Source organism: Apis cerana, linkage group LG4 (assembly GCF_029169275.1).
Source record: "Apis cerana isolate GH-2021 linkage group LG4, AcerK_1.0, whole genome shotgun sequence".
Taxonomy (NCBI): Eukaryota; Metazoa; Arthropoda; class Insecta; order Hymenoptera; family Apidae; genus Apis; species Apis cerana.
Genome location: NC_083855.1, coordinates 4,739,224 through 4,765,275, shown reverse-complemented (window position 1 = coordinate 4,765,275; position 26,052 = coordinate 4,739,224). Strand labels below are relative to the sequence as shown.

Below are 26,052 nucleotides of genomic sequence, written 5' to 3'. Positions count from 1 at the left end.
AAATGAAATTTTATATTCACTTATTTTTATTTTTTATTAAATAATAAATAAAATCATTAGAGATACATTGTTACTACGAGACTTGCTATAATTTAGTCTATTGATCTTGTTGCTAAGTGATCCAAGCGCGGTTCTTTCAAATTACATATTGTTTCATGACAGTGACATCAGATGGCGACACGTATGCGGTCGTCAAAAAGTGACAGCTCGAACTGTCAGCGGTATGCATACCGCCGCGTTTCTGCTGCAAATAAGCACTTTATAACGGATCGAAACGACGGCTAAACCTTTTCGTGAAGCCTTCCGCTGTTTTAAAAGTCGAAACGATTCATGAAAGAAAGATTAACGGTGTAAAACGTGAGACAGTGCGCGAAACGGTGGGTGTGCACGCAAAAGAGAACGGCTTGCCGGCTCGGCCAGTCTACTGGAAGATTCCATTGTGAGTGGGCTTTCAAAAAGTTTTATCTCCAAAAATCCAGTGTTTTCGTGCGTTTCATCATTCGCCTATAGATGAAAGTTGAATGTCAGGTATTTTAGCTTTATCTTTATCTGCAGGACTTGCGGACATCAAGGATTAATTGTTTTTCATGAAATACAGCTTATTAGAAAGGTTGAGGTTACAGCGGCCGCTGGGTTCAGCTGGGCTCTCAGCTGATGAACGGACGCACCGACCGGTTTACCGTGTTTCTTTTAAAAATTATAATTTTTTTTCTTTACTTTCATTTTTCGTTTAAATTATTTCTTTCTAACGCGATATCTCCTCAAGATTTTTACTTTGCTTAAATACGTAGTTTTCCTACAATACCGAAAGGTGCTCCGATCTTATTCTGTAACCTCTTTTACCTTTAATTGTGACAGTCCGCGAATGTCTTTTATTTATTTCAATTGTTTATTCGATTTCGATTTTAATATACAAATTGTCAATGATCCAAAAATTTTTAGTTATCATCTATATTTTGAATATATTAATAGATATTTCGTCAATTCGATTTTAAAGATGGAATATATATATGTATATGTTTCTGTATATTTTTTTTTTAAGTGTACTTTGAAATCGGGAGTGATGAATGAAAGATTCGGGTAAACACAAACAAATCGAGTGTTTGAATAATTAAGTGATAAAAGTCGTTTGAAGGAATCAGGATAATCATACGGTTCATCGAATTTGAAATTTCTCGGATCTAAAGTGATCGATATCGATAGAAACGTTTATACGATGTTTCTAAATGGAAACACGTTTCCCATGCAGTGGTAAAGACGAATGTCGTTGAACTGTCAGTCGGTCGGGTACTTTCGATCACCTGTAAAGCAACCAATGACCGCGTTTTCGTAAAACGTCGTTGTCTCTTGATTGAAAGAAACTCGCCGGTATATCAATGTGTGTGTTTTTCATTCGAAAAAAAGAAATGAAGAAATGTCAGTGTGATTGCTGAATCTATAAAAATGCGTTAAATCACCAATGAAAACGACGCGCGGCATGACACCGTTATTGCTTGCAAATTGACTCGGTTTTCCGTGAAGCTCCGTCGAGGTCACCGCGCCCGGCTGCAGCTGAGCTCCCAGCTGACGAATGGAGGCTGCGACCGGTTCGCCATGTTCCTTCTTTTTTTTTTAAAGGCCACCTCCTTCTTTTTCCCTTTAAATCGCCTTTCACGTGCTCCGCGACCCTCCTTGCTGTTCTCTCTTCTCCTCCTTCACCTCCTCTTCCTCCTTCTCCCTCTCCTTCATCGCCTCCTCTCCTGGCTTCTTCTGCACCGTTTCCTCCTAGAAAATCGTATTGTTCGTGGTGTACGTCGTGCGCACCCGAGAACGCTCGACTTCGCCGAACCAGTTCCGAACCGTTTCTTTTGTGCGTCTCTTCTTCGTGGCACATTCAACCCGCGCACTCTCCGCGGCACCACGATACTGGCTTATGTCTCAAGGTGACACGATACGGTGCAACGCGCGCGATTTTTCGAGGGTGTATCGTTATTTTTTCTTAAAATCATATTTCGTGGATCGTGTGATCTAAGCATTGCTGCGAAGAATAATCAATCGATGTCGTTCGCACGAACGAATTCGATTCAGCGAATTATACAGGTCGACGTCAATCGTTCAAAAGTAGTGTTTTCTTTTTGATTCTTGAGATAATAATGTGTAGTGTCTCTCGTTCTTTTTCATACAGTTCTAAATTTCGTCGTGCATCGAAGTAAGTTTCTTTCCTATATAGAATATTACGGGATATAAAGTGGTTGCGATGAATTATTCGCGAAGAAAGTTTCATACAAGCTTGGAATTGGAACTTTTTCTAGAATAAAAAAAAAAAAAAAAAGAAAAAAAAAGAAAAAAGGAAAACGAGGAAAAAAGGAAAAAAGTTTCACATTTGCAATTTGCAAATGTTCATTCGCGTTTAACATGCAAGCTATAGAAGGCCATAATTTATCGGTTGGCGCGCGTGGACCTTCCTCGCATATAATATGCATCGCTATTTAAAAGCAATCGGGTCTCGCGTGCTCGGTACGCAGCGTGAGTCACCTGGCCTACGGATAGGGCTTCGCTATTTCTTATTGTGCATGATTGGCTAATGAACCATGTGTGACTGTTACCGTTTTTTTATCGACGAATTCTTGTCTCATTGTAATAAAATTCTCATTTATATATAGCGTGGCGGGGTTACAAGATCGTACGGTATCGTGTTTATCGTTTTAAACCAATTGGACGACGAGCCGGTTAATTGCGAACGTAGTAAGTCTGATAATGCGAAGCCCGTGGAACAATGCGATGATAATTGGTGGTAAACTGTAATGTAATTATGCGATATATCCTGTGCATTGTTCAAAATAATTAAAGGATCAAATAATACCAAATAATGAATATTCCCATGCAATTCGTTTATCTCTGTTATATTTAATTCATTCTACAAAATCATTCATCATTTGTTTCCAAAAATTTCATTTGAATTTCTTCTTATCTCTTATAAATAAAAGAATATTGTGTTATGAAAATATTGCCACAATATTCAACAAAAAACGATTATTCATTGTGAAAGTATCGAAAAGCATCGGTACGACTGGTGAAATTGCAGTTCTCTATAAATTTAATGATTCGAAATTGTAACCTTGCCATTGTAGACACGCGATTGTCGACGTCGCATTCTTGCATTGTCGCATTCTTGTCGCTTTTCATGCAACTGGTACGACTATTCCCTTGGAAATTATAGTATTTTTGGCGTTCAATGGACATTTGCTCAAATCCAATCGATCGAATTTATCGATTCAAAGCAAATGGTCACGCTGTCGGTATTTATGACGCAGAGAATCGTGGAAAAAAGTGAATAGAAGAGAGAGAGAGAGAGAGAGAGCGAGGTGGAATTGTTCTTCGAGTTGAGATTCGAGACAATATGCTCGTCCATTTTATTCGCGAGGGATCTATTCGCGAGAAAGTTTTTGTCGTTCGTAGTCGTCTTTATTTTTATCTTTAGTGCACAAAACGTTGATACAGACGCGTATAACTCGATTGCGAGTTTTTCTATTTCTCGATTAATCGAACACGAATCGATTCAATCTCGAATCCTTTCGATCGGACGGTTAATCGATTTCTAGTTCGATATTACCGATAGAGGGAAACTCGTGTTCATTCGAGAACTGGTATCGATCGTGTTATCCGTTATCAAGCTCGCGGACCCACGAAGCGATATCGATTGCGCTTTTCGAATAGTGAAACGCGATTATTCAATCTCGAATGACATACTATTGCGCGAACGCCTCTTGTGCGCCTCGCTGTCTGCGAGTGGCCGTACTAACTCCAGTGTTTCTCAATTCAAGGCAACGTTCTCGCGTTCCTCGTTGCTAAATTATTACGGTCGGGTTAAGCCTTTGAGCTTCCATCATTCTCGACGTAGTTGAGATTCGATATCACGTATAGTCGGCAACGAGATTTATTCACGCTCGCGATCGTTATTTCGAGAAATTTTTTTTATCGTTCGATCAGTTCGATCTATAAAATTTTCAAGCATTTCTTTTTTTTATTTGTGTTTTTAAATTTGTGTTTTACATAATGATACAATGAAGTTATTTGAGCGATAAAATGGAAGTATTGCGATACGATAACGCGTAATTTCGGAAGAAATAGATTTTAAAAATTTTATGAAATATCTTGTGCATGAACTAATCAATTTTTCAAATTGATCTATATGATATTTTTCTGTTTTCTTCGAATTCCGAGAAACCAATTTAACAGAATTCCTGAATATTTCTTTCCATTGGATCGTTGATAAAGTTTCGAATTAGAGGTTAGGTTTGCTCGAGATATAAATCGTGATCCTTTTATAAGTACGGTCCCAGGTGGCGTTAAAATCATGTCAAGTGGAGATCGTGTTTTGGTTGATCGTTGGCTTCAGGAACATTCGATGGATTTTCGATAAATAAAATTTATGGTCATTGAACTAGATCTGTTCTAGCTCGTACAAATTGATGATACACACGAAAAGATATCATCGTAGTATAACCGCGATTATTCTCGGTTGTAACGCGAATAAAACCCGTTCCAACCGAATTCATCTCGTTCGAGTTTCTCTGATAAAGACTATTTTTCGCTGGTCGGAAGCTCGCCACGCTCGTTTCCGATTCCTGTCCATCCCTTGGATATTTCGTTCCGTTTGAACAATGATCGGTCTCGCGTCTTTGAACGCGAAAACGCGTTCCGTTCGATGCTCTCGTAAAGCCTAAAGAAGGATCTATGGGCGCTCGTTCGGCTCATTTGATTCTCTTTTCTCCCGCTGAGAACACGTGGATGCGAATTACGTCGGAACCTCGATTAACTGGCTTAATCGAAATCGAGGCAGCCCAAGGATCGCGAAATTACCTGACTAAAATCTGACGAGAATTATTCAAATTGGTACCTTATTTCTCTCTCTCTCTCTCTCTCTTTCTCTCGTTGCATTCTTCAAAATGTTCGTTTCAATTAATCGATTTGATTGAAAAACGAGTAAAGAATGAACGATAAAAGAAGTAAGTAAATAGCAGCTTAAGAAAAAGATCGCATCGTTGCATATATCTTCTTGTGATCGTGTAAAATAAAATCGTGATGTAGAAAAAGAAATTTAATCTTGAAACAACTTTGGTAATTCGAATCTAAAAAAAACAATTATTCTATATTCATCTTATAAGTATCATTGAGTAATAACGATGTCTTTAAATGATTACGATTTCGAGATTTAAATTGATAAAAACAATTTTTTTCTCTTTTTAGTTGCACGTACCTTTTTCGAAACTACACGCGCGTATCTTTTTAATCACGTGTCGGCCACGTTTTGCCACTGTGGAAAAGGTCATTAAAAGAAACGCCGTTTGTTCGTTGTTCCTTGTTTTAACGAGCAAAAAAAAAAAAAAGAAACGATAGAGAAAAGGAGAAAAACAAAAAGACGAGGAAAGATTATAAGCCTTGACATTGACATTTTTCTCTTTTTAATAAGTTTACAATCGCGGTCAATTGAACCGATCGATAGAAAGGACAAGGGGGCGAGCGTTAATAAACGTTAAACTGATTGTTTGCTGTGAAATTAGACTCTTTTAAATCGCGAGGTAGAAATTTTCGGAGACTGCCGGCGTGTCCGTGTTCTACCGGTGCCATTAAACAATTTCCGGGGTACCCACCGATGTTTTTGTTCTGCAGGCCGCCGGATAGATGCATTCCCGTTGCATATTTATTAGACGTCACGCCCGATAACAATCGGTCGATTGTTTAATTCCTCGTATACGATGCCGACTCCTCTTTGCGCGTCGGTGTACGATTGTTCACGCAAATACACGTTCTTTTTTTTCTTTTTTCTTTTCTTTTTCTTTTTTCTTTTTTTTTTTATTATTCAGGATAAACACAAACATACGTACACTTAGTGCACGCGTGTGTACTTATGACGTATACGTATACATGGTGGTCGCATAAGAGTCTTCACTCGTGCGAATTTCTTTCCATTATATACGGGTTTTTGAAGTGCAAGAAAAATAGCCTCAATTACAATGGGTAATTTTCGTGCCACGGGTTCATTTAGATGAAGAGATTGCGCGTTAAGTGCCCTCTCTCTTTCCTTCCCTCTGTCTCTCTCCCGTGATACTCGAACCGCGGGATTTAGTTAAATTGGATCTATATTAATTAAGGAGAAACTTTGTCGCGAATAAGGCCAGAAATATTTCCTCGTTCGTCTTCTTTACGCTTTAATTCTTATTTCAACAGCTATACGGGGCATTTTGACGATCAACCAGACGGCCATGATAATTTACGATATTCGTTACGAGACGTATTATAAGTCGAATATATACGGAGAAACCTTTGATCACCAGACGCTTTGCAAGCGTCGCGAACTTGTGACTTTTGCGAGATTTGAATCGTGCCTCCCGGTTGATACGCAATCTTGCCACGACACGTTTACCCATGGCAAGAACTTGGAATAGAGCTTGTTACTCTATTCGTGTTCGCGACAGTCTGAAAATACCGTCGCTCAAACTTTCACTCTAAGCCCTTAACGAAGTTAAACTTCCTTCAACTTCGTTGCTCCTCTCTTGCTGGTGCGCCTCTTTTTTTCTCTCTCTCTCTCTATATATATGACCTGACGTGTATTACGAGCTCATGGCTCTCTCTCTCTCTCTCCTCTCTTGTGCGATTTTCTCGCAGTCGAGGGAAAATTCGCGACGGTGAAACGGAACAACGGTTCAGAGGAGGAGGAAAAGAAAGAGAAAAAAGAAAAAGAAGAAAAGAATCATGCGGATGGTACATGGGCGCGGTATGGATCACGTGTACAGAACTCGGTTCGTAAAATATCAGGGTCGTGCGAAAATTTCCGCAACTCTTCTCGATGTTTACAAGCGATCGTCGATCTTCCGTGTCCTTTCTCACGGCTCCATCTCGAGGATAGGTTTATACGAGCATTATGCGCGGAACGGGAGCGATGTTATGCGAGCGAAGAGATCGGGAACTCTGGAAAACCCGTTCTTCTCGAAATCACGATCGCATTTTTTCGCTTGGCTATTGGATAACCCTTTGCCACCATCTCCTATACTGATCTCCTATCGATTACTATATCGTCTATAATGTAACGATGGGAGTAGCAGCGATGGGGCCAAGCACATCGCGAGTAGATTCGAACAATTAACGGAGCAGATTGTTTGTGTAAGTAAAAAGAAGGGAAGACAGATTTCTTTGCCGAGGGAAAAAGGGAAAAAGACTCTCCGTTGATTTGAAATAAATTTTCTTGATCCGTAAAGTCGATTTTCCTCGTTATTTTTAAAAGTGAATTCTCGTCGTTACTACATCGATAACAATGCACCTTCTTTTTCCCCCGACAACCAGCATAGAGTTTTGTTCGCCGAGTGGTTTTTAGTGTAGGCGTTTAATCTCGAAAGAGACGACCGCTTGTCTTAGCTCGAGTAGTTGGTGTTTGAACTTCTACGAGTACCGGTACGTTTCGTTCGGTGTTTCCTCGTTCGAAACGAGACCGACCACTCATACGATTATTCCACTTCGCATATTCCGGCTGGCGCGTAAGTAGAAAAAGTCGGGTCGCTGTTAGACCTCCTCCCCGATCACTTGGAAGCCTCTCGATCCCGCTCGATCGTGTTCACGAGCGGTCCGGTGGCCAACAAAATTGAGAGAACGATCGGCTCGCGTTACCGTTATCGAAATCAAGCGGTCTACTGCAACGCAAAATAGGAAAGTGCATGGTGTACGTTCGCCGTAGACCAGAAGCTGCTGCAGGCGTAGCCGGTGAACTGCGAGGTTGTTGCACGGGCAGCGTTGTGCCAACTCTTCTATTGCGCTATGCGCCGCACACGCACACACTGCAGCTATCACCCTTTTTGCAAACATATCGCCGCAACGTGCGTGTTTTCTTCCTCTCGTAGCCCGCGTTCTACTAACTTTCGCGTTATTATACAGCCAGCCCCCCTCTCCCGTGCGCGCTCCACGTACCGCGCGCGCTTTCTTTTTCTTTTCTTCCCGAACTTGGTTTCTTTCATTCCGTGCGCGGGATCTTCCAACTATCCTGCTCTCTCTTTCCCCCCTTTATTCATCGTGGAAAGATCGCGTTGAAAAACGCTTCTCTTCGAAGGGATAAACGACGCGGCTCGTTTATCGGGCGCGATCTCTCCCTTCCCGATCTTGCTCGTTTTGCAATAGCGCGGATAAATCGTGTCGCGGTTTATAATGGGCGAACACGCGCCCTCCCTCCCTCCGTGTTCCATCCCGCGAGAGAAGAGGCGCGTTTTCTTCCACTTTTGCCTCCGCCTTCTTTTTTTATCCTCGCGAGTTTCTCGGTCAGTCAACGACTGTACAGCTGATGGAAGGGAAGATACTATATAATTAGAAAGTGTACGCGTGTAGCCATGTGGCGCGTTTTAAGGTGGAGTCTGTAAATACTTATTGCGAATCTTGCGAGGAACGGCTAACCGTGGTCGTTAACGGTTTACTTATTTGCACTTTTAGCACTTATCACCTCGCCTCTTTGCGTTTACTCCCTTTTCCCGTCCATCGTCCACGCTCTACCGTTCTCTTTCCCTCTTCCTTCGTTTCCACGCGCGGAATATAAAAGTTTGGAGAGATTATCATCGATATTTTAAACACCCCGGTAGACAGCCGCTTTATTAACGCCGCTTCGCCATTTGAACCCGGGGATAGGAAGATTCGCGTCTCGATTACAGGGGCCGATGAGCACGTTCGGTCGATTTGACTTGGCTAGGCGAAAAAGGGGTGTCTCGAGGAGTCTGGGCAAAGTTTGGGCAGGGGAGGGTCGGTTTCGCTGTGCGGTTTGATCCTCTCTCCCTCTCTTCCCCTCCCCTCGAAAGTTGCACAGCTACCACAACCCGTAGGAACGTTAGTTAGTTAACGTGGTGACGGCCGTACGAAAATGAGAAGGGTAGGCGAAATCAGTGCGTAATTGGACATCGACTGTACCGATGGATGGTCGTCATCGGGATCCTCGAGTTTGTCACGGTAATTTCAGATTTTAATCATCGGTCGGGCTTTGATTGCTGAATAGCGGTTCGATCGACTCTCGACGTTCCCTTGATTGTTGAGAAACGCGAGTTTCCTTTCGAGAAGGATGTATAACTTCCTTTCGTGTTTCGCGAGAGGAATAAAGAGAGGGAGATAATGCTGTTTCGGAAAAACAGCGGAGTGCTTTGTCGCAAACGAGGACAAATAGTTCACGGTAATTCTGGTAACGCACAGATGGTCGTGCAATAAAAGTAATGGACTATCTTGCTTAACTATCACCGGTGCACAAAGAAAAACGGCAACTTCTTTCGAGAGGTTACTTTAAAGACGATTTCTCTCTTTCTCTTTCTCTCTAACTTGGTATCAAAAGTATTAGATTGGCGGATATGAAATGTCGTTTCCTCGAATGCACCTCTCCTTCCAAATGTCATGCGTTTGATCATAAAAATAAGCTCCACGTGATTCGTGCGCATTTCTCCGATTCGAAATTTTATCACTTTGTTATTTGCGACAGTTGTCAGATCTTTCTGCAATTTAACTCGATCTGTCAATGCGGTTTTCTTTTATTTATTCAGTGTTGTGTTTTTCTAAATATAAGAGAATGATATCGAATATCTGTTGATTATCCACGATGATTCATTGTGATTGTAATTGTGTTTGTATTACGAGTTTCAATATCCAATGTATCTTTAAAAATCTCGGTCACGCTATACGTATATTATGCATAGGAAAAGTATTATCACGAAGAAACTACGTCACATCGATAAAATTTAAAAAACAAAGCGATTACTTAACAACTTTGTTGTACATTTAAAATATACTTTGTATATTTTAAAATATTTTAAAATTCATTAATACAACGAATACATTTTTGTGTTCATTTCGAGTTTTTTCTCGAAATGCATAAGAGAAAAAAAAAAATAAATTCCTGCAGAGCGGCCATTTCAACGTAATTAATGACTTTAATTTAAACTAGTTAAAATTACGTTTCTTACGTAACAACAAATGTTGAGGTAGTCAATTTCCTGCTTTGAACTGAATACAACATTATGAAACTTTATTCTCGTAACCGATAAAAATGCGATTAATGGAGGGGAGAAATCATAAAATTTGAATTATCAATTTTATATTTTATATTTTACAATCTCGTACAATCTCTTATCGAACTACAATCACCGTAATTAAAGATCAAACTACACTCGTGGATATTTCGTCTTCCACGAAACAATTCTCGATACGCTGCTCGATTCGATTTTCCTCTCCCTCCCCCCTCTCTATTTTTATTTATCTCGCAAAACAATCTTCGAAACCACAACCGCTTCGTTTCCCAACTCTGTAGGCCAGTAAGCACGTACGTCTCGTTGCGGAAATGAACGAATAAAAATGAATTTTCGCCGGTTACGGGTCGCGCTAGCCGAGCATAAAACTCTATTCCCTCTCTCGTTATTTACGATTCCACGATAACTAGTTGCTCGTCATGATTCACGTCGAGGCTTATACACACAACTCGTGCATCGGCTCGATGCGCTCTCCTCTCGCGCGCGCATTATACAACGAAACGCACTATTCACGCGTGTAACACACCTCCACTCTCTTTCTCTCCTCCTCCTCCTTCTTCTCCTCCTCCTCCTTCTCCTCCTCCTTCTCTAGCCTTCCCACCGCCCCATCTCTCGTCCCCGGTTTTCGCTTTTCAAACATGCTTCGAGCATTACCGCTCCGTGCACATTGCGTGCACATTGCGCCAAGCAAATAGGGAGGAGCCATCTTGTCTCGATGATTTACATGAGATCTTGGCGACTCCTCCGCGCGAGCGGAATTGATATGCACGCCCGCGTGTTGCACCATGCACCGAACACTTCACGTATCGTCTTTGTGCCCCTTCCCTTGCATTAAGATCGTAATAAAATTCAAGGGATTCGGCAAGTAGAGCGATCATGTTGTAATTTTGAATTTTAAAATCGATTCGATGATTTTATATTTTTGAGTATATATATTTGTGTATTGAATTGTATCGAAATTTTAAATAAATATGTTGCACTATTGAGAATTTTGAAGAGGAAGAGGGAGTCGATTATTAACGCTAATATGACAAGATCTGAAATGAAATTGTTAGAATTTGTTCATCAAAGATAATCGAGTTTTTAATATTAGTTGGAATTACTTGGAGAAAATATCACAAAGATTGGTTTAAAACAACGCGAATACCTCTTTAATAATCGCAAGATGTTGATTGTACAAAGTCCGATAACCGGTAATCGTGAAATGATTAATACGAGATAACTCGGGAATATGCTATTATGTGAAAAAGAAATAAATTAAAGGAAGGAAAGGTGTGCCGTGTGGAATTTGGTATGTAGGAGCGGTTAAATTTATGATGGGATTAATAGAAATCGCAGCGTACTACGACACCCTGAGGGCACGTACAATCTGCACTTGAAATCTAGAAGGTGGACGATGAATACTGGAAGCTAGAAAGAACATTTTGCCAACAAGCGCATCGTGCAAACGGCCATTCCTTTTCTGGTTGATGCAAAGAATTGTTAAAAAACCCTGTAATCATAGGGATTTAGCGAGGAATTAATAATCTGGAGAAAAATAAATTAAGAAAATTCTCGTTGATTGCCTTCGATTAAGCGAATAATTTTAATCAATTTGTGTAATGCAAGACGTAAAAATTAATTTTCCTCCATGAAACGAGCAGCGTAGCATTAAAGTGGCTCGAAAAATTCAAGAAACGATTGAAACATTTTAATCGATTAATTTCAAACTGATATTTTTCAGACAGTACCATTTGGCGTTCGTTATCATTGCCAAACAGTCTTGTCTCTAATTATACACTTACAACGCAACACCGTTGAACAAAGTACAAAGTTTTCGGTGCAAACATCAGGCAAACATTCGATCGATGGAAATCATTTCTCACGAGAGATCACTTGGTTTATTCAACGTATCATTCATCTCATCTCATAATTAATCATTTTACTCTCGCAATCGTAATTCCCGTACAATAAATAAGATATACCCCCTCGTTATCTCGGATTGTTCCTCGAGAAATACACGATCGAACATCGGGCACCGTTGATAATCGCTTCGAGTGTCTCTACGCGCCATTGTCTCCGGATCCTTGCCCGCTCGCGGGCTGATTAAAATTCATAGAAAGTGCAAATTAACCGTGACGCTTACGGCCAGGTGTTCCTGTTGCGCGAGACGCAAGGATTCCATACGGACCCCGATAGAGGCCCGGTCGAATGCGTGACTAAACCATCGTACCCGTGCACGTTCGCCACCTCGTCCATACGTGTTATGACTCTATTCGCCCACTTACTGGTCAGTGACGCTCTCGCGAGTCGTAAGATCGCGGCTGTTCTGGCACGATTTACGTATGTTATATAACTAGGCTGGTTCGAGACAGCGGTAGTGCCGCTGTCACGAATAATTATTTATAATTAAATGACGCCGGCTGGATGGATTTATTTCGATTTTATCTCCTCTATCGATTCTTTGGATGGATTAAGTTTTCTTTTATCTTTTATACATGTATATTATATATATCCGGTTCGGACGACCAATCCTTCGATTATCGTTACTTATTTCCTATTCCGATTATTATCGTCAGAAAATAGGAGGAAAAATTACACAAAACGGAGTTTAATATCCTTTGTATCCCTGCGCGTTATAATCTCGAATCGTTTCGTCTTTTTACTTGGACACGTATTTACGCGCTCGCTAAGATACGTGGTATGCTCTTGCTGATCTTGCGTTCTACTTAACGTCTTCTTTTATTCCTTTACAACAGTGGCCAGTGAATCGCGAGTAAAATCAACGTAATTCCTATATCAACGTTCCCATTTCCAATACAATACGACGTGGAACAAAACAGGTGAATTATAAAGCAACGAACAAATAAATTTCCAAGCATCCAGATAATTGACTCTTTCTCCTTTTTTAACGCGCGCAAGGCCTGCGCAAGGGAACATTGAATCCAGCAGCTCGATCCGCCTTTCGCATTCTTTCCCCCCTTTCTAAAATCCTTAATCCGTCGCACCACCGGCGACTTAACTTAAACTTAAACTAGAACTTATCCCTACGAGTTTGCACAAAGAACGGATCACGACGATAATCTTGGCTTCGGTAAACAATAGGCGTAACCGTAGCTCCGCTTAGCTACGTTGATTTCGACAAAGGGTTCGTTAGTTTCGTCGGCAAATATTTTCTCAGGCTTATCTTACGTTAGCTCGATGATAACGCGGCTTGTCGTACAACGGCGGCTGCTCAGGGGAACATTATCCTATATATCCTATATATCTCGCGAGGCGAGATGACGATTCCTCTTATTGCGAAACGAAAACGATCAAAAGCCGCCGATGTATCAAGATCGCCGTTAATGACGACAAATTCTAGTTTCGAACGCGAGAGCCTCTCCTTTTCCTTCTCTCGACGAAGACGCACGGTTATTCCACGGTGTTTGTTAGCTGCCTCGTGTGAGATCACGGTGCAGATTTCTCCTTGGCAATCAGGGTCGTATTCCGCCTCCCTCTACTCCCGCCTATCTCGGAGTAGCCTCGTTTCCGCCTCGTCCCTCTCACCGCGTATCGCGCTATTATCTATCTCTCCGCTGTGTGCCGTGCGCTCTGCAACAACGTTTTTCCCCCGCGGAGCCAACCAGTTGGGACAGACAGTCGGACAGCGGTCAGCGGCTGTGTTCGATCCGTGAAATTTCGAAGGAGAGGCGTTCAACAAGTGTGTTGCACGCTAGGAATGGAGAGCGGCGTATTTACGGGCCAATGTCGTTGCACGAAGATAACCATGACGTTTCGTGGCATCCGCCCTTGCTCCATCTCTCTGGACTCGAGCTTATTGTTCTTCTATCTCTCCAATTTAAATTTTCTAATTATACGAATACATGGAAATTTAAGTTCAAGCGAGATTGACAATGAATCGAAGGAATCTCGAAATATCGGTGGAAATTAAGGATAAGTTATCCGAAAATTGCGGAAGGGGTGTGATGCTCAACAAGTGTTGCGCGTAAACCCCGGTAATTTAGAATGGCCACCATCGTACATCTGTTCTGCCCCAAATGGAGGGCGCGTAGCCGGGGAATGGAAGGAAGGGATATTAAGCGCATTATTTTAGGTCTCGTTTCTCTTACTTGTTATGCCGGTCCCGTGCGGCCGACGCGTATTTTACACCGTTGTTACGCACGCGTGCAAAAAGCGAACGGTCATCCGTATGGCGTTTAAATCCATAAGGTTCGATTGCCCCCTCTCTCTGCTCGAGTAACGTTCAACAAGTATCGCGTGCAAGAATATCTAGTAGCCGCTGGATGCGAATGTAATTTTAGGTTAATGAAAAGTGGGAATGGGCGGGTTATATTAAGGACTATATTATTTTCGACATTCCCCCGCCGTGTTTACGAATAATCCTCGCGCCACTCACGGAATGGAACGAGCCCGTGTATTTAATTTACGATACGGTCGAACACGATCCTCTCTTCGAAACGGGGAGCTCACGAGATCCCCCCGGTACAACAACGAAATAACTCGAATTATCGAGCTCCAAGTTTCCTCGGTTGTAGACGGCGGAGGGCAAAATGAAACGTTGAGGCGAAGCGAAATGGTTAGGCAAATTATTGCCGAGATTTCTTATCGCAGATTTAACACAGAACACATCGTGGATATATATATATAAATAGAGGAAGAATTACTCGGCCCCCTTCGACAACGTCGGATTATTTTCGAGCTGTCTCTCCGAACGGTTAAGTTAATTTTCGACGATGTACGTTTATGTGAAACTGTACACTTTTCTAGGTTCATCGATTTGAGCAGATAAAAATCGCACGGATGTTTCCACAGCAACGGATTAGATCGTATCTTTGTAAGAAGATGGAAAAAAGCCCGGCGAACAGAGTCGATTGATGATCGATTTTGCGGACCATCGACCGAGAATTTTAATTCTCAGGGAAAAAAGGGTTGGACGGGAAGCTAGGGCGTTATCGCGGGTGTCTCGCGTGTCGCGAGGTCGTAAGCGGCGCTTTTCCAATTTGCGTTAAGCACGGTGGCGAGCGGCACGTAACAACGCCTCGCTTTTTGTCGTGGGGGAGGGGGAAGAGGAAGGACATGGTTATCGCCGAATCGATCGCACGGTCTCGTTCACGGTATCCACAGGTGAACATCTCGTGGGGGAGGTGGAAGTATATATCGGGGCTGATTTCAAGAACACGGACGAGCTAACGTAATTTCCTCTAGCCTCTGTTTTTAAAGCGGTCGTAAACCGGCTCCGCCTGTCGTAAATTTAGCCTCTCTCTCCCTCTCTCTCGGTTGGATACGCGTTTGTTATACAGAAAATTATCGGTAGAGAAGAACTCCTTTGACCGTGCACGGCCTGCCACCGCAACCCATCCATTCCTCTGCCTCCATTGAACACATTGAATTACGTAACAAAGGGATCGGATAGCGCGCATCGATAGATGTAGGATGCAGACGTGGTTTCATCATTGGTTTCGCGCAGTTAATAAGGAGGCATCGCTTATTTAACGTTTCGAGGAATATTCCACGCGGATCCAACGTTTTCCCACAATCCGGGGAGGGGATCCAGCTTGCACGATACCATGTTTCGAGGATCCTCGAGAAGGGATCACGCGATCGGTAATTTCCTAAAAAAATCTCCCCCTCTCCTTTTTTCCTTTCTTCTCTTCTTTTTTTAGAACCCGCCACGTTTTAACGGAGGTGAATTACACGCACGTGAATTTTCGTTAATCGGATTATTCCCCGGTCGACCAGGGAAGGGAACCGAGCGCAAGAGAAGATCCTGGTTTAGGTTTATAAATATGCGAACGGAGAAATTGCATTTTCTTCGAGCGATCCCCTCACCGCGGTCAACCGATAGATAATTCTTCGCCGTGATAACAAGATAGATAGTAAAAAAGATATATATTATCGAGGATCCCCCTTCGAGCTTGAAATTGATAGATCGATCGATAGAATTTTGTGTCACGGTCGATCGAACAAGGATAAATAAATTCCTTTTATAATTTCGATGAAAATTTTAGATTAGAGGATGAATTCGGTTCTCAAACGGATTAAATCGATTTCTAATCTCTAAAGATAGAGTAGAAATAACAATCTATGATCGCGCGTGAATCATCCTATCCTCTGACTGGCCAAAAGTTTGAAACTTGCGTTACCAACCTAACGTTCCAAGTTAGCTTCGCTAACTTTCCACTCGGAAATATAAATGACATTATCGATATTCCAATTCTTAATAGATGAAACGAAACAAGAGGTACGGTCGAAAAAATTTTCAATAATATCTCTATTAATGGAGAAAAAGTGTATTTGGAGCCCGATCGCTCTGATTTATCTAAATTTCATTAAATTCCACTGGCACGTGAGGCGATCGTTTTATCGCGCCCATATATCCGCGAGGCCCTGACCATCCTTATATCTCCAAGACAAAGTACACGGTATCAGAAATGCATAGCAACGTGCACCAGCATACAGTAGCAAGACCGCGACATTAATAATTCATAGCGGCGCGAAAGGGGGGAGGAGGTAGAGGAAAGAGTTAAGCTTTGGGGAATTATAAATATTTAGATCGTTCTCGAGATCGTCGCGAAGAAATGTTAGAAACGACTGAAAACGCCGTATACTCCCTTTTTTCCCTTTTTGCTTCTCCTTCCTCCCCTTTATTTCTTCCTCCATGCCCGGCAAACCTCGGCCACCGCACCGTTTATATCACACGCGCGTGACTCTATTTTCTTATACTCCCGTCTCCCGTCGATTTTTCTCCTTTTTCTTCTTCTATTTTTTTTTTTTTTCCCCTCCTCTTCTATCCACGTGATTTCCGTGAATTTTGTCCCGCGGACGATGCTCCTTCGCAGGGAGCATCGATTTTCCAGGAAACGAGGGAGATTGGCGGGATATTAAAAATCGGGAACAACCGGGCGATGAACGGCGGCTGTTGTTCGCCGTTATCGAGTGCGACGATCGATGGTCCGCGGAAAAGACTCTCGAGCGGATTGATCTCGTGGACGAAGAAAGAAGAGAGAGAGAGAGAGAGAGAGAAGAAATTGGAAAAGGAAAAAAAGGGAAAAAGTAGGAAAAAGAAATGGAAGAATGGCGCATTGTGCCAGGGGACGGGGAATTTCAACGGGGATAGGATTATCGAGTTGTGCGTGGCTAGAAACGATCGTTCTCTCCGCGCTTTGCGCAATAGGAAAACGCGCGTTTCGTGGTGCGTGGGATCGAATTCTTTGCGGTGGGAGCTTTTTTTTTTTTTTATTACTCGTTTAATAGCCACTGCTCGACCCGTTCACGCGCGAAATGGAAACGCATCTTAAGAGACAGGCTTATAAAGACTCTTTGTCAATCCATTCTTTCCCGTGTTTTTTCCGCTCACCTGTCCGGTATTCAGTCGATCGATCAACGGTAACCGCACAGTTATACCTCTCTCACGCTGTAATAATTATTTTCCCTCGGATAGAAAAATTCTCGTGCGTTCGATCTATCGGGGAGGAATGGAGAGGAACCGCAAGCTAAAGATATCAAGAAAGATATATATCGTTATAGTCGAATATTTCTCAACGGAGAAGGGAGAGGTATCGATAGATTTCGAACTATTTTCGTTAAATTTTGTCGAACTGTTGCGTGACGAATACGAATAGAAGTAGATCGAACGGACGTTTTCTCGATTTCGAGCCACTGCACCCCTTCCAATCCGAACGGTAATGCGGAGAAATTCCTCTTTCCACCCCCCTTTCTCTTTTTTATCCTCTCCGCGAGTCCACCGATCGGCTCTCCCCTTCTCGATAAGTTGCAAGCGTTCACGCGACCTCTCTTATTTCCTGACCCCCGGTGGCCTTGACCTAGGCCTTCTCCCGCGGGGGTCGATCAATCAATGAGAGGAAGACTGGCGCAGGCTGACATCGACTAATTGCGTAAATGGCCCCGATAGCAATGGTCTCGTTTCGCTGCCTCGACGAGCGGAGTCGAACTCGCTTCCATGAAAATTTTCCTTTTCTCTTTCCTCCCTCCCCCCCCTCTCTTTTTCATTTTCTGCGTCGATCGATTCTCGTTCCCGGCCGAGAGGCAGAATCGGATCGATATTCGCGACGACAACAGATCGATTGTGAATCGTTGTTGAATCGAGATAGAAGGGAGGGGGAGGGATAAAGAAGGAATTGCATCGCTCGTAAACGGTAACAAACGATCCGTGCAGGAATTAACCGGTACAATGCGACGGTGATTACGCGGTTGAAGTTCAGAACTCCGGTTACAGAGCTTTCGATTGTTCATTGCGTAATGGTTCGATCGACGATAATCTGCTGGCTGTGCCGCGGCCGCGAGGAGAAGTGCTTCCCTTATTAGCCTTAGGTTACGTTGCCGAGCGTGTTACCTTTGCCTCGGATGGATATTAAGCCGATCGATGACGATTAACCCATGGAGTAAATTGAAATTCAATAAGCGGCCGGCACTCGAATCGATAGAGGTAGCGAGAAGAGGTTTCGCGCGAAAATGCCGATTCCTTTTTAAGATTTTCGGCGTGCGAGAATTATTTCGAGAATCTCTGAGAATGTAATGATATTTTTTCTTTTTTCCTGTCGTTCGATCGAACGTACACCGATCGATATTTTATATTTATCAGCCAATTTGCCAACTTGTTCGGCGTACGCTTTGAAAAGATAATGCATATCGAGGAAAAGCGCGTATCTTGGAACTTGCAACGTCAACTTGGTTCACATCGTGATAACAATTAATCTTTTATTCCTCGGTTAAAATTATATATAATAGAGTTTGAAAAAAAGGAGGAGAAAAGAAGGCGATCGTTTCGAAAAACGCGTATCGCTGGCAAATGGGGAGGAGGAGGAGGTCTTTGAACTTGATAAAGCTCGCTCTATAATAACCTGTGTCATTCGATAACCGAACACATTCTCGTAACGATTAATTATCATTTATTAACAGTCGACCGTTAATATTTCTCATTCATGTAAGCGCGACGTAACGTCACGTTACAACAACGTTACATAACGCCGATACGGACAAGTAGGCTCTCGAACCAACGATAAAAGTTTAACTGACTATTGCCTCTAATTTTTTCCTTTTTCGTTTGTTCCAGACGTCCAATGGATTAACGTCGCGGTGAACAGGAGAGACAAAGGGCAGTTCCGTTCCAATTGGGAATTTCGAAGACGTTTCAGCGTTAGGAATCGTTCGTAACGATGTAAAGAACAATGTAACACCGTTGCCGTTGCCATATAACCGCAACACACGTGTGGAGAATATAAAAAAGAAAGAAAGAAAGAAAGAAAAAAAGAAAGAGAAAGAAAGGCGGAAGAGAGAGAGAGAGAGAGACAGGGAACGAGAGGGAAGGATAATAATCGGTGAAGGAAAGGCGACGCGATCGATCGGCTCCTCAAAAGAAGCGCCCGATCGATCGTTTCCTTTCGAAGGTGCGCCCGTTTAGGATCAACCTGGCTTTCTTTTTCTTTTCCTCCGATAGTAGTTCCCTGGAACGAAGTTGAACGGTGCTAGATCGCCACACGATCGCTCGACAGTCGACACCGCCTACTTTCTATCGCCCTGAAACGACTCCCGAGGTGCATCGCCGGTAAAATCCTCGAGAAACGAGTTTTACGGCCGATTCTCACTGTGAAACGCGACGAAACGACCGTAATTATCCGAGGATAGTACCGTGAGCCTTTCTTTCCATTTTTTTCCCCATTCTTTTTCTTTTTCTTTTTTTTTTCTCTCTGCTTTCTTCCTTCCTTTCTTTCCTTTGTTCACTGGCTTTGGCAGGGAGGGGGGAGTCTACTAGTGGGAAAAATATACGATCGATCGACGGTAAAAGAGGATCGATTCGATTAACCCTTAACGGAACGTGTGACGCGAAAATTTGTAATTTTTGTATCGTGTATATAGAACGTGTACATCTTCTATCGAGGCCTGATCGTGCGAGGCCTCGTCTTGCCTCATCATCGCACCGTCGAAATCGCTTAAACGTGCCAATTTTTCTCCTCTTCGATCTGATCTCTGGATCGACTAGCTCGCTTTTCAAATTGTCCGTCTTTCACTTTATACGCGCTTATTTGATGACGATTATTAAACATGCAAACATTTGCCCGCTTATTTGAGAAATATATATGGAAAATGTTAGCTCGATAAACCGTCTGACGACAAATCGTACCACTTGCCCGATAAAGGATAAGATTAAGACTCGTCAAACAAGCGGCCGAATGCTTGCCCACGTGTGGCGATCTTTGCGAATCGTTTTTGTCTTTTTTTTCTCTCTCTCTTTTTTTTCCGACTTTTTTTCCAACCGATCGTTTCATCTTGTTTTTGCAGCTTTGTTGCACGGTGTTAATCGCGGAAGCTCAAGTGACAAGAGCCCGATCGAGCAAGGACAAAACGGGAAATCCGAGGGAAACTAACACCGAGTCACCCTTGTATCATAAGCAGATTAGATTAGATTAAATTAAATACCGAACGCTTCTCGCTTGTCGTTAGAATCACGACGAACGAACTTGTATATCGTATATATACGTGGTGTGTAGTCTGAGATACGGCCATAAAGATAGAGGGAAAGAGAGAGAGAGGGAGAGAGAGAAAGAGAGAAAGAGAGAAGATTGAAGTAATACATACGTACACATTTATATATATATATAAAATATAAATATATATACACGCAAACACACACACACACACACGAGTAAAATCAAGAAGGGAAAGTAAGACGAGATGTACAGAGATCCGAACAGTTCCTCGGGAAGCGGCACCTCCACAAAGGACGACGAGGTCGAGATCGTTAGCAGATTTTTAGCGCCTTTGTGCGCGAGAGATGAGGCTGCCAGAAACATCGCCTTGGCGGCGGCCAGGAACACGGTCGAGGGATGGCTCGGAGGGGTTGGTAGTCCGAATCATTCGGACGACACCGGTGAGATGGAGGATTCGGAGAATCTGGGCGGGAAGTTCAAGAGCCAGGATGGAAGGTGAGTGTTTCTGTTATGCGAAAATCATGCATCGATGTAATAAATATTGCATGCGTCGATATTTTATCGTTTCCTATCATTTCTCGTTCAGCTTTGCGATAAGTATACGGTAATGCAGCGAGATACACGTTATATGATGAACTCGAATCGATTCATTTCATGAGCATTAATTTCTAATCATGCGCATATATTTTTCGAGTCTTAGATTTTGTAACAGTGTTGCATTCCAACTGTGAACGAGTTATCTTTGTTTATTATATATATATATTTATTTATTTATTTATTTAAAAAAAACACTGGTTCAAAGTTATTACTCGATTGCATTGATGTAGATAGAAAAAGTTGATTATGAGAAACGCGCGGTTATTTTTCTTTATTCTGATTTTTTAACGATAAGAAAAAAAACGAAATGATAAAATATTCCCATCGTATATCATAATGTCTATAAATTTCCAGCGTTCGACCGTTAAGATCGTTGGTATTAATAATTTTCTTGGAATTCAATCTTTATTTCGTATCGTCTTCGAAAGGATGGAATAAAAAAAAAAAACTTATGGATAATAACATAGTGGCGCGTTATGTTTCAACGTATATATCATACTGAAAAGATTTATTCTCCGATATAATAATAATCAATCAGGGTTGGTATTGAACGATCAGAGAGAAGAGTCTGGCTCGAATAACAAGCGAATTGCATTTTCCATTCACTTCCGCACGAATTTTTCTCCTGACCTTTTATATCTTAAGTTTTCGCGAAGCTCTAATAGACACTTCATTTCACCTTTCACGCGAAGATACGACATGAACATGGACCGATCACCGACCAAGTCGGCACCGAAGAACGTCCAGCCTCCTCTCCAGCAGCCTCTGCTTCAAGACACGTTCAGGACGGAGGGTTTCTTTCCTCAGAGCGTCACCGAGAATCCCGCATTCCTCGAAGATACCAGCCTCGACTGTTCCGAGAGATATCCGTCGGGCTCGTTCGATTGCGTGGACGGCCGTCTTGGAAACGAAACGGGCTACGGTACACCGAACGAGAGGCGAAGATACGTGGCCGACGTGGATAGTTACAGATCCGGCCACTCGACGTCGTCCGACGAGGGGAAAGGTTTCAAGATCGATTCTCAGGACAGGTGTCTAAGGTTTAAGGACACGTCGGAGCCACGATTCGGCTCGAGCAGCGAGAGCGAGAGGAAATACCTCGGGTCGTCCTCGAGCGAGAGATTGAACGAGGCGTGTCTGGAGGATAGGCCCAGAGCGAAGAACTACGTGAAGGTGAAGGGGGCGAAGCAGAAGCAGCTCGAGGATGACGAGCTTGACTCCGATATAAGGATCTACGGGAAGAGCCCGAAATTCGACGAGAACTTGGGCGCGAATTTCGACCGCAGGAATTTGAACTTCCGCCCGAAGGGTGACACCCTGCCGCGGGAACGCCTCTGTTACGACAGTGTGGACGATGTCTCTTTCGACGAGACCGAGATGACGATCAGGAACCGGGACGGGGTTGTGTTCAACACTCTGGACGGTTTCGAGAACGAGAACGCCAACGAGATATATCACAGACAACAGGACGACAATCGTGCGGAGGACACGAAGTTGAAGAACTTCGAGATCTATCAGGATGAGACGTTGGACGACGGCAGGCTTCGTTGCACGCGTGCCGAGTTGCCGCAAGATTATTTGCGGAAAAACGAGGAACGGAAGTTCAGCGCTGGACAGATCAAGAGACCACTCTCCCAGGACGAAGATGTCTCTTCGAAGAGTGGCAGGGTGCTGGAGAGTCCTGACGTCACGCCCGGGGACGTTGGTAGGATGCTTAATCTGGGGAATGCTCTGGATGGGCCGAGGCAAGCCCAGGCGAATAAGTATTTGAGCCTGGTGACGTTGCATCTACCGGTGATATTGAGGCTTAGCGTGAACTGCCCCTTCCAGAATGTTAGGATCAAGTGTGCGGAGATTCTGGAGATGGTTAAGGTGAGCGTATATTAAATCTTTAATTACGTACGTGGTACGTAGCGGATTGGTTCCCGGTGTACGGTTTGCATTTACAATGCAAACTTAAATTGCCTATAACTTGAAAAATAAATATCAACGTAATATTTTTGCATTCATTCCCTTGATGTATAAAATAGTGATAAATGTATGATACACTCGTGTAAAGTTTTTATAAAGAACTCAAAAACTATCATAATGATTTTCCGATAGTACATTTTATGCATCACTGTTTGATTACTTTGAGTTGATGAAGTTATTTTAACTATCTATTTATATAACAACGTTGAATCATGGCCTAAAAATACGCGTTAGCCATTTTTTTCGATTTGCTCATTTTCTATGGTGTTAAAACATATATCCCTTTTCCCCCTTTTCTTCTCTATTGGCCGCGTTGGTGCTATTTGTGCTCTCTTCGTTTTGGAAGTTGTTTTTTATTATAATCAATAACACAGCCTACCATGTAAAGCTCTGATCAATAGTTGTTCTCTGCACGACTTACGTGAGATACATAATTGATTATAAAACTGAAGTTCAGCTGCATTAAATATTTTTTTTATAATGATGAGTCATAGATTTCTTTTTTATATTTTTTAATAATACATTGCTGGTTTTATTTTTTGAATAACAGAGAAAAAATCTCGCCCAACGTGGGGCTCGAGAACCCACGACCCTGAGATTAAGAGTCTCATGCTCTACCGACTGAGCTAGCCGGGCTAACGTTAAAAATTTCTAATTTTCAGAAATATTAATTATCGAAGAATAAGATTTTAAACGATTAAAATATTTATTATTATTATTACAGGATAGAGGACTTCCAGTACCAGTACCAGCTTTCGATGGACCTAGTGCCTTCGTCCCTACGTCCGAGGTAAGTACTTTTTATAACATGTTTCTCGTATACTTTCATTCCTTTAATATTTTAACATCTATTATTTTCTTAAATATTATAATGAGATTGATCGAACATGAAATAATATCAGATATATGAAATGTTTAAGAATTTGAATTAATAGAAAGAAATCGATCGATGATCGGAATAAATGTTTTCCGAAATTTTAACTAAATTATATTAATTTTAACTAATATTAGGCTAAGAAAAACAAAACGATTATAGTCTGTTTAATCTAGGACATTGAATTGGCGCTCGTAGCGCCGATAAGCTTTGCCTTATGATTGGTAGTTGTCGGTAAAAACGATCCTCACGATTGGTTGAGAGAAGGACGATGCCATGGATTGATTCACATTTACTTGTCCCCCGGTAACCTTCAATTTAGTCTAATTAAGAACAATTAGGTATTCTTGCCGCTTAAAGTACAATTCTTTACAATATGTCAGTTAAAGGAATCTTCTTTATCGGTTAAGTCAATAAATATTTAATACAATTAATTATGTGAACGTAATATATGAAAATATATTTAGGTTTATATCGAAACATTTACATCAATATGTGAGATTTGCTCATTCGTTATGCCAATAATTTAATTTGTACAGATAATTTTTTTAATTTTGTGTTTTCTTGATACAAGCTTTCTCGTTTGTCGAATATTATTTGCATGTACATTACGTATTTACGTAATGATTTTTGAATTGTATCTGTTAAAAAGTTATTTGAAATATTTCATACGGTAATCGATAGATGGCTCTGTATGTGACTATTCGTGCAAAATGTCGCGCCAATTAAATTCAATAAGCGGAATAAATTACAAAATTAAATACGTATCAAATAATCTCCATCTCTATATTTTATATATTTTTGCTTTTATTATCTAACTGTTCTGGCTTTCGATTTAATTAATACCAATCCTATTATATTTAACGGATTAGCGAAAAGATAATAAATAGTATGATATTTAAATTATATAATTTCCAGTAATAAAAAATTATTTCCATATTATAAATACGCGATCTTGCAAAAAATGAACAAGTAAATGAAATTTAATTATGATTTTTTTTTAAGAATGAATTACATTTCATATGTCTGATGAAACATGTTTATTACATACGTGTGAGTGAAATAAATGTTGTATCTTTATGAAATATTTTTCTGCAGTTTCTGACAGTGCGTCTTAATCTTTCTTTACAATATACGTACATATGTCGACAATTGTATCGAGTGTATAGTTTCTCGATGTCGTGCTAAGATCTTTCTCTTACGGTATTTTCGCATGAAAAGTGAATATTTTACTTCGTGCCGTTCAAATTTTACGTTATCTTTTGTTATCTATCTCTTGTGCAAAGAAAAATATAAAATCAATGACAGGTAAGTACGAAATAAAATTTTTTCTTTGAATAATATGTATTTTACCATAATTATTTGAAACATTTTTTTTTTCTATTTTCTTAATCTTAATATTTCTTAAACGATATATTAAAAATTATTAACAATTTTATTTTTCATATTTTATTTATTATGTTATCCTGATTTTCAATTTTATTTAGATACGTCGGATATATAATCATTTTCTCACGAATAAATAAATTTAATTTGCAATGATAACGATCTTAAAGAATTTTATGAATCTTGAAATCTTGATTTTGATGATTTTGCCAATGAATCTTTATACTAACTTCAAATTGTATCAAATTAATGATACAATTTCAATAACTTTATATTTCATTAACATTACTTCATCTTTCATTTTCATTTTGCATTACGAATCTATATTGAAATGTATTCATTCGTTATATAAATATATGGTTGTATTCGTAAAAATTTTAAATGTAAATTATCAGCAATATTTTTAATGAACCGATTATAATAATGCATCTAATTTTCTTTTCTTTCTCTCTCTTTTTTTTTTTAATATTACATAAGTGTATTACATATTTATAATGCAAATGTAACGCGCAAACGGTTCATTTTCACATATTTTATATATATATATATATATATCACAAGAAGAATTATCCGTTCACGTATCGAATTACTTTCATCTTCGATCAAAGATCGACATTTCGCCCGTCGGTATTAAAATTGTGCTCTCTGGAATTCGTTTCCAGAAAAAAACTTTCTTTTCTATCCTTATTTGCATTTATACACCCTTATCACAATTACCATCGACAGCCATCGTGCTGTCGCAAGATTCAGCAACGAGTTTACAAGTGCAAAC

The 26,052-nt window shown here is 41.1% G+C and overlaps 1 protein-coding gene and 1 non-coding gene across 9 annotated transcripts in view; one reads left to right on the top strand and one right to left on the bottom strand.

The window, feature by feature from the left end:
* Nucleotides 1-162: 162 nt before the first annotated feature.
* The window catches only part of LOC107999718 (sestrin-1), a 150,357-nt gene continuing 124,467 nt past the window's right edge, over nucleotides 163-26,052 (top strand). Inside the window, exons 1-5 of one of the 8 annotated variants that reach the window (XM_017059741.3) lie at nucleotides 163-439; nucleotides 19,078-19,411; nucleotides 20,304-20,947; nucleotides 21,742-22,921; nucleotides 23,745-23,810. In XM_017059741.3, coding sequence (XP_016915230.2) covers nucleotides 20,697-20,947; nucleotides 21,742-22,921; nucleotides 23,745-23,810 — 1,497 coding nt within the window. In that variant the 5' untranslated portion in view covers nucleotides 163-439; nucleotides 19,078-19,411; nucleotides 20,304-20,696. Of the gene's footprint in view, nucleotides 529-1,034; nucleotides 2,189-7,407; nucleotides 7,515-8,849; nucleotides 8,962-19,077; nucleotides 19,412-20,303; nucleotides 20,948-21,741; nucleotides 22,922-23,744; nucleotides 23,811-26,052 lie in introns of those variants that run through there. The other 7 variants (XM_062073652.1, XM_017059723.3, XM_017059749.3 and 4 more) reach the window with 7 other exon arrangements.
* On the bottom strand, nucleotides 23,582-23,656 carry Trnak-cuu (transfer RNA lysine (anticodon CUU)). The gene has a single exon. It is a non-coding gene; the product is annotated as a tRNA-Lys (tRNA).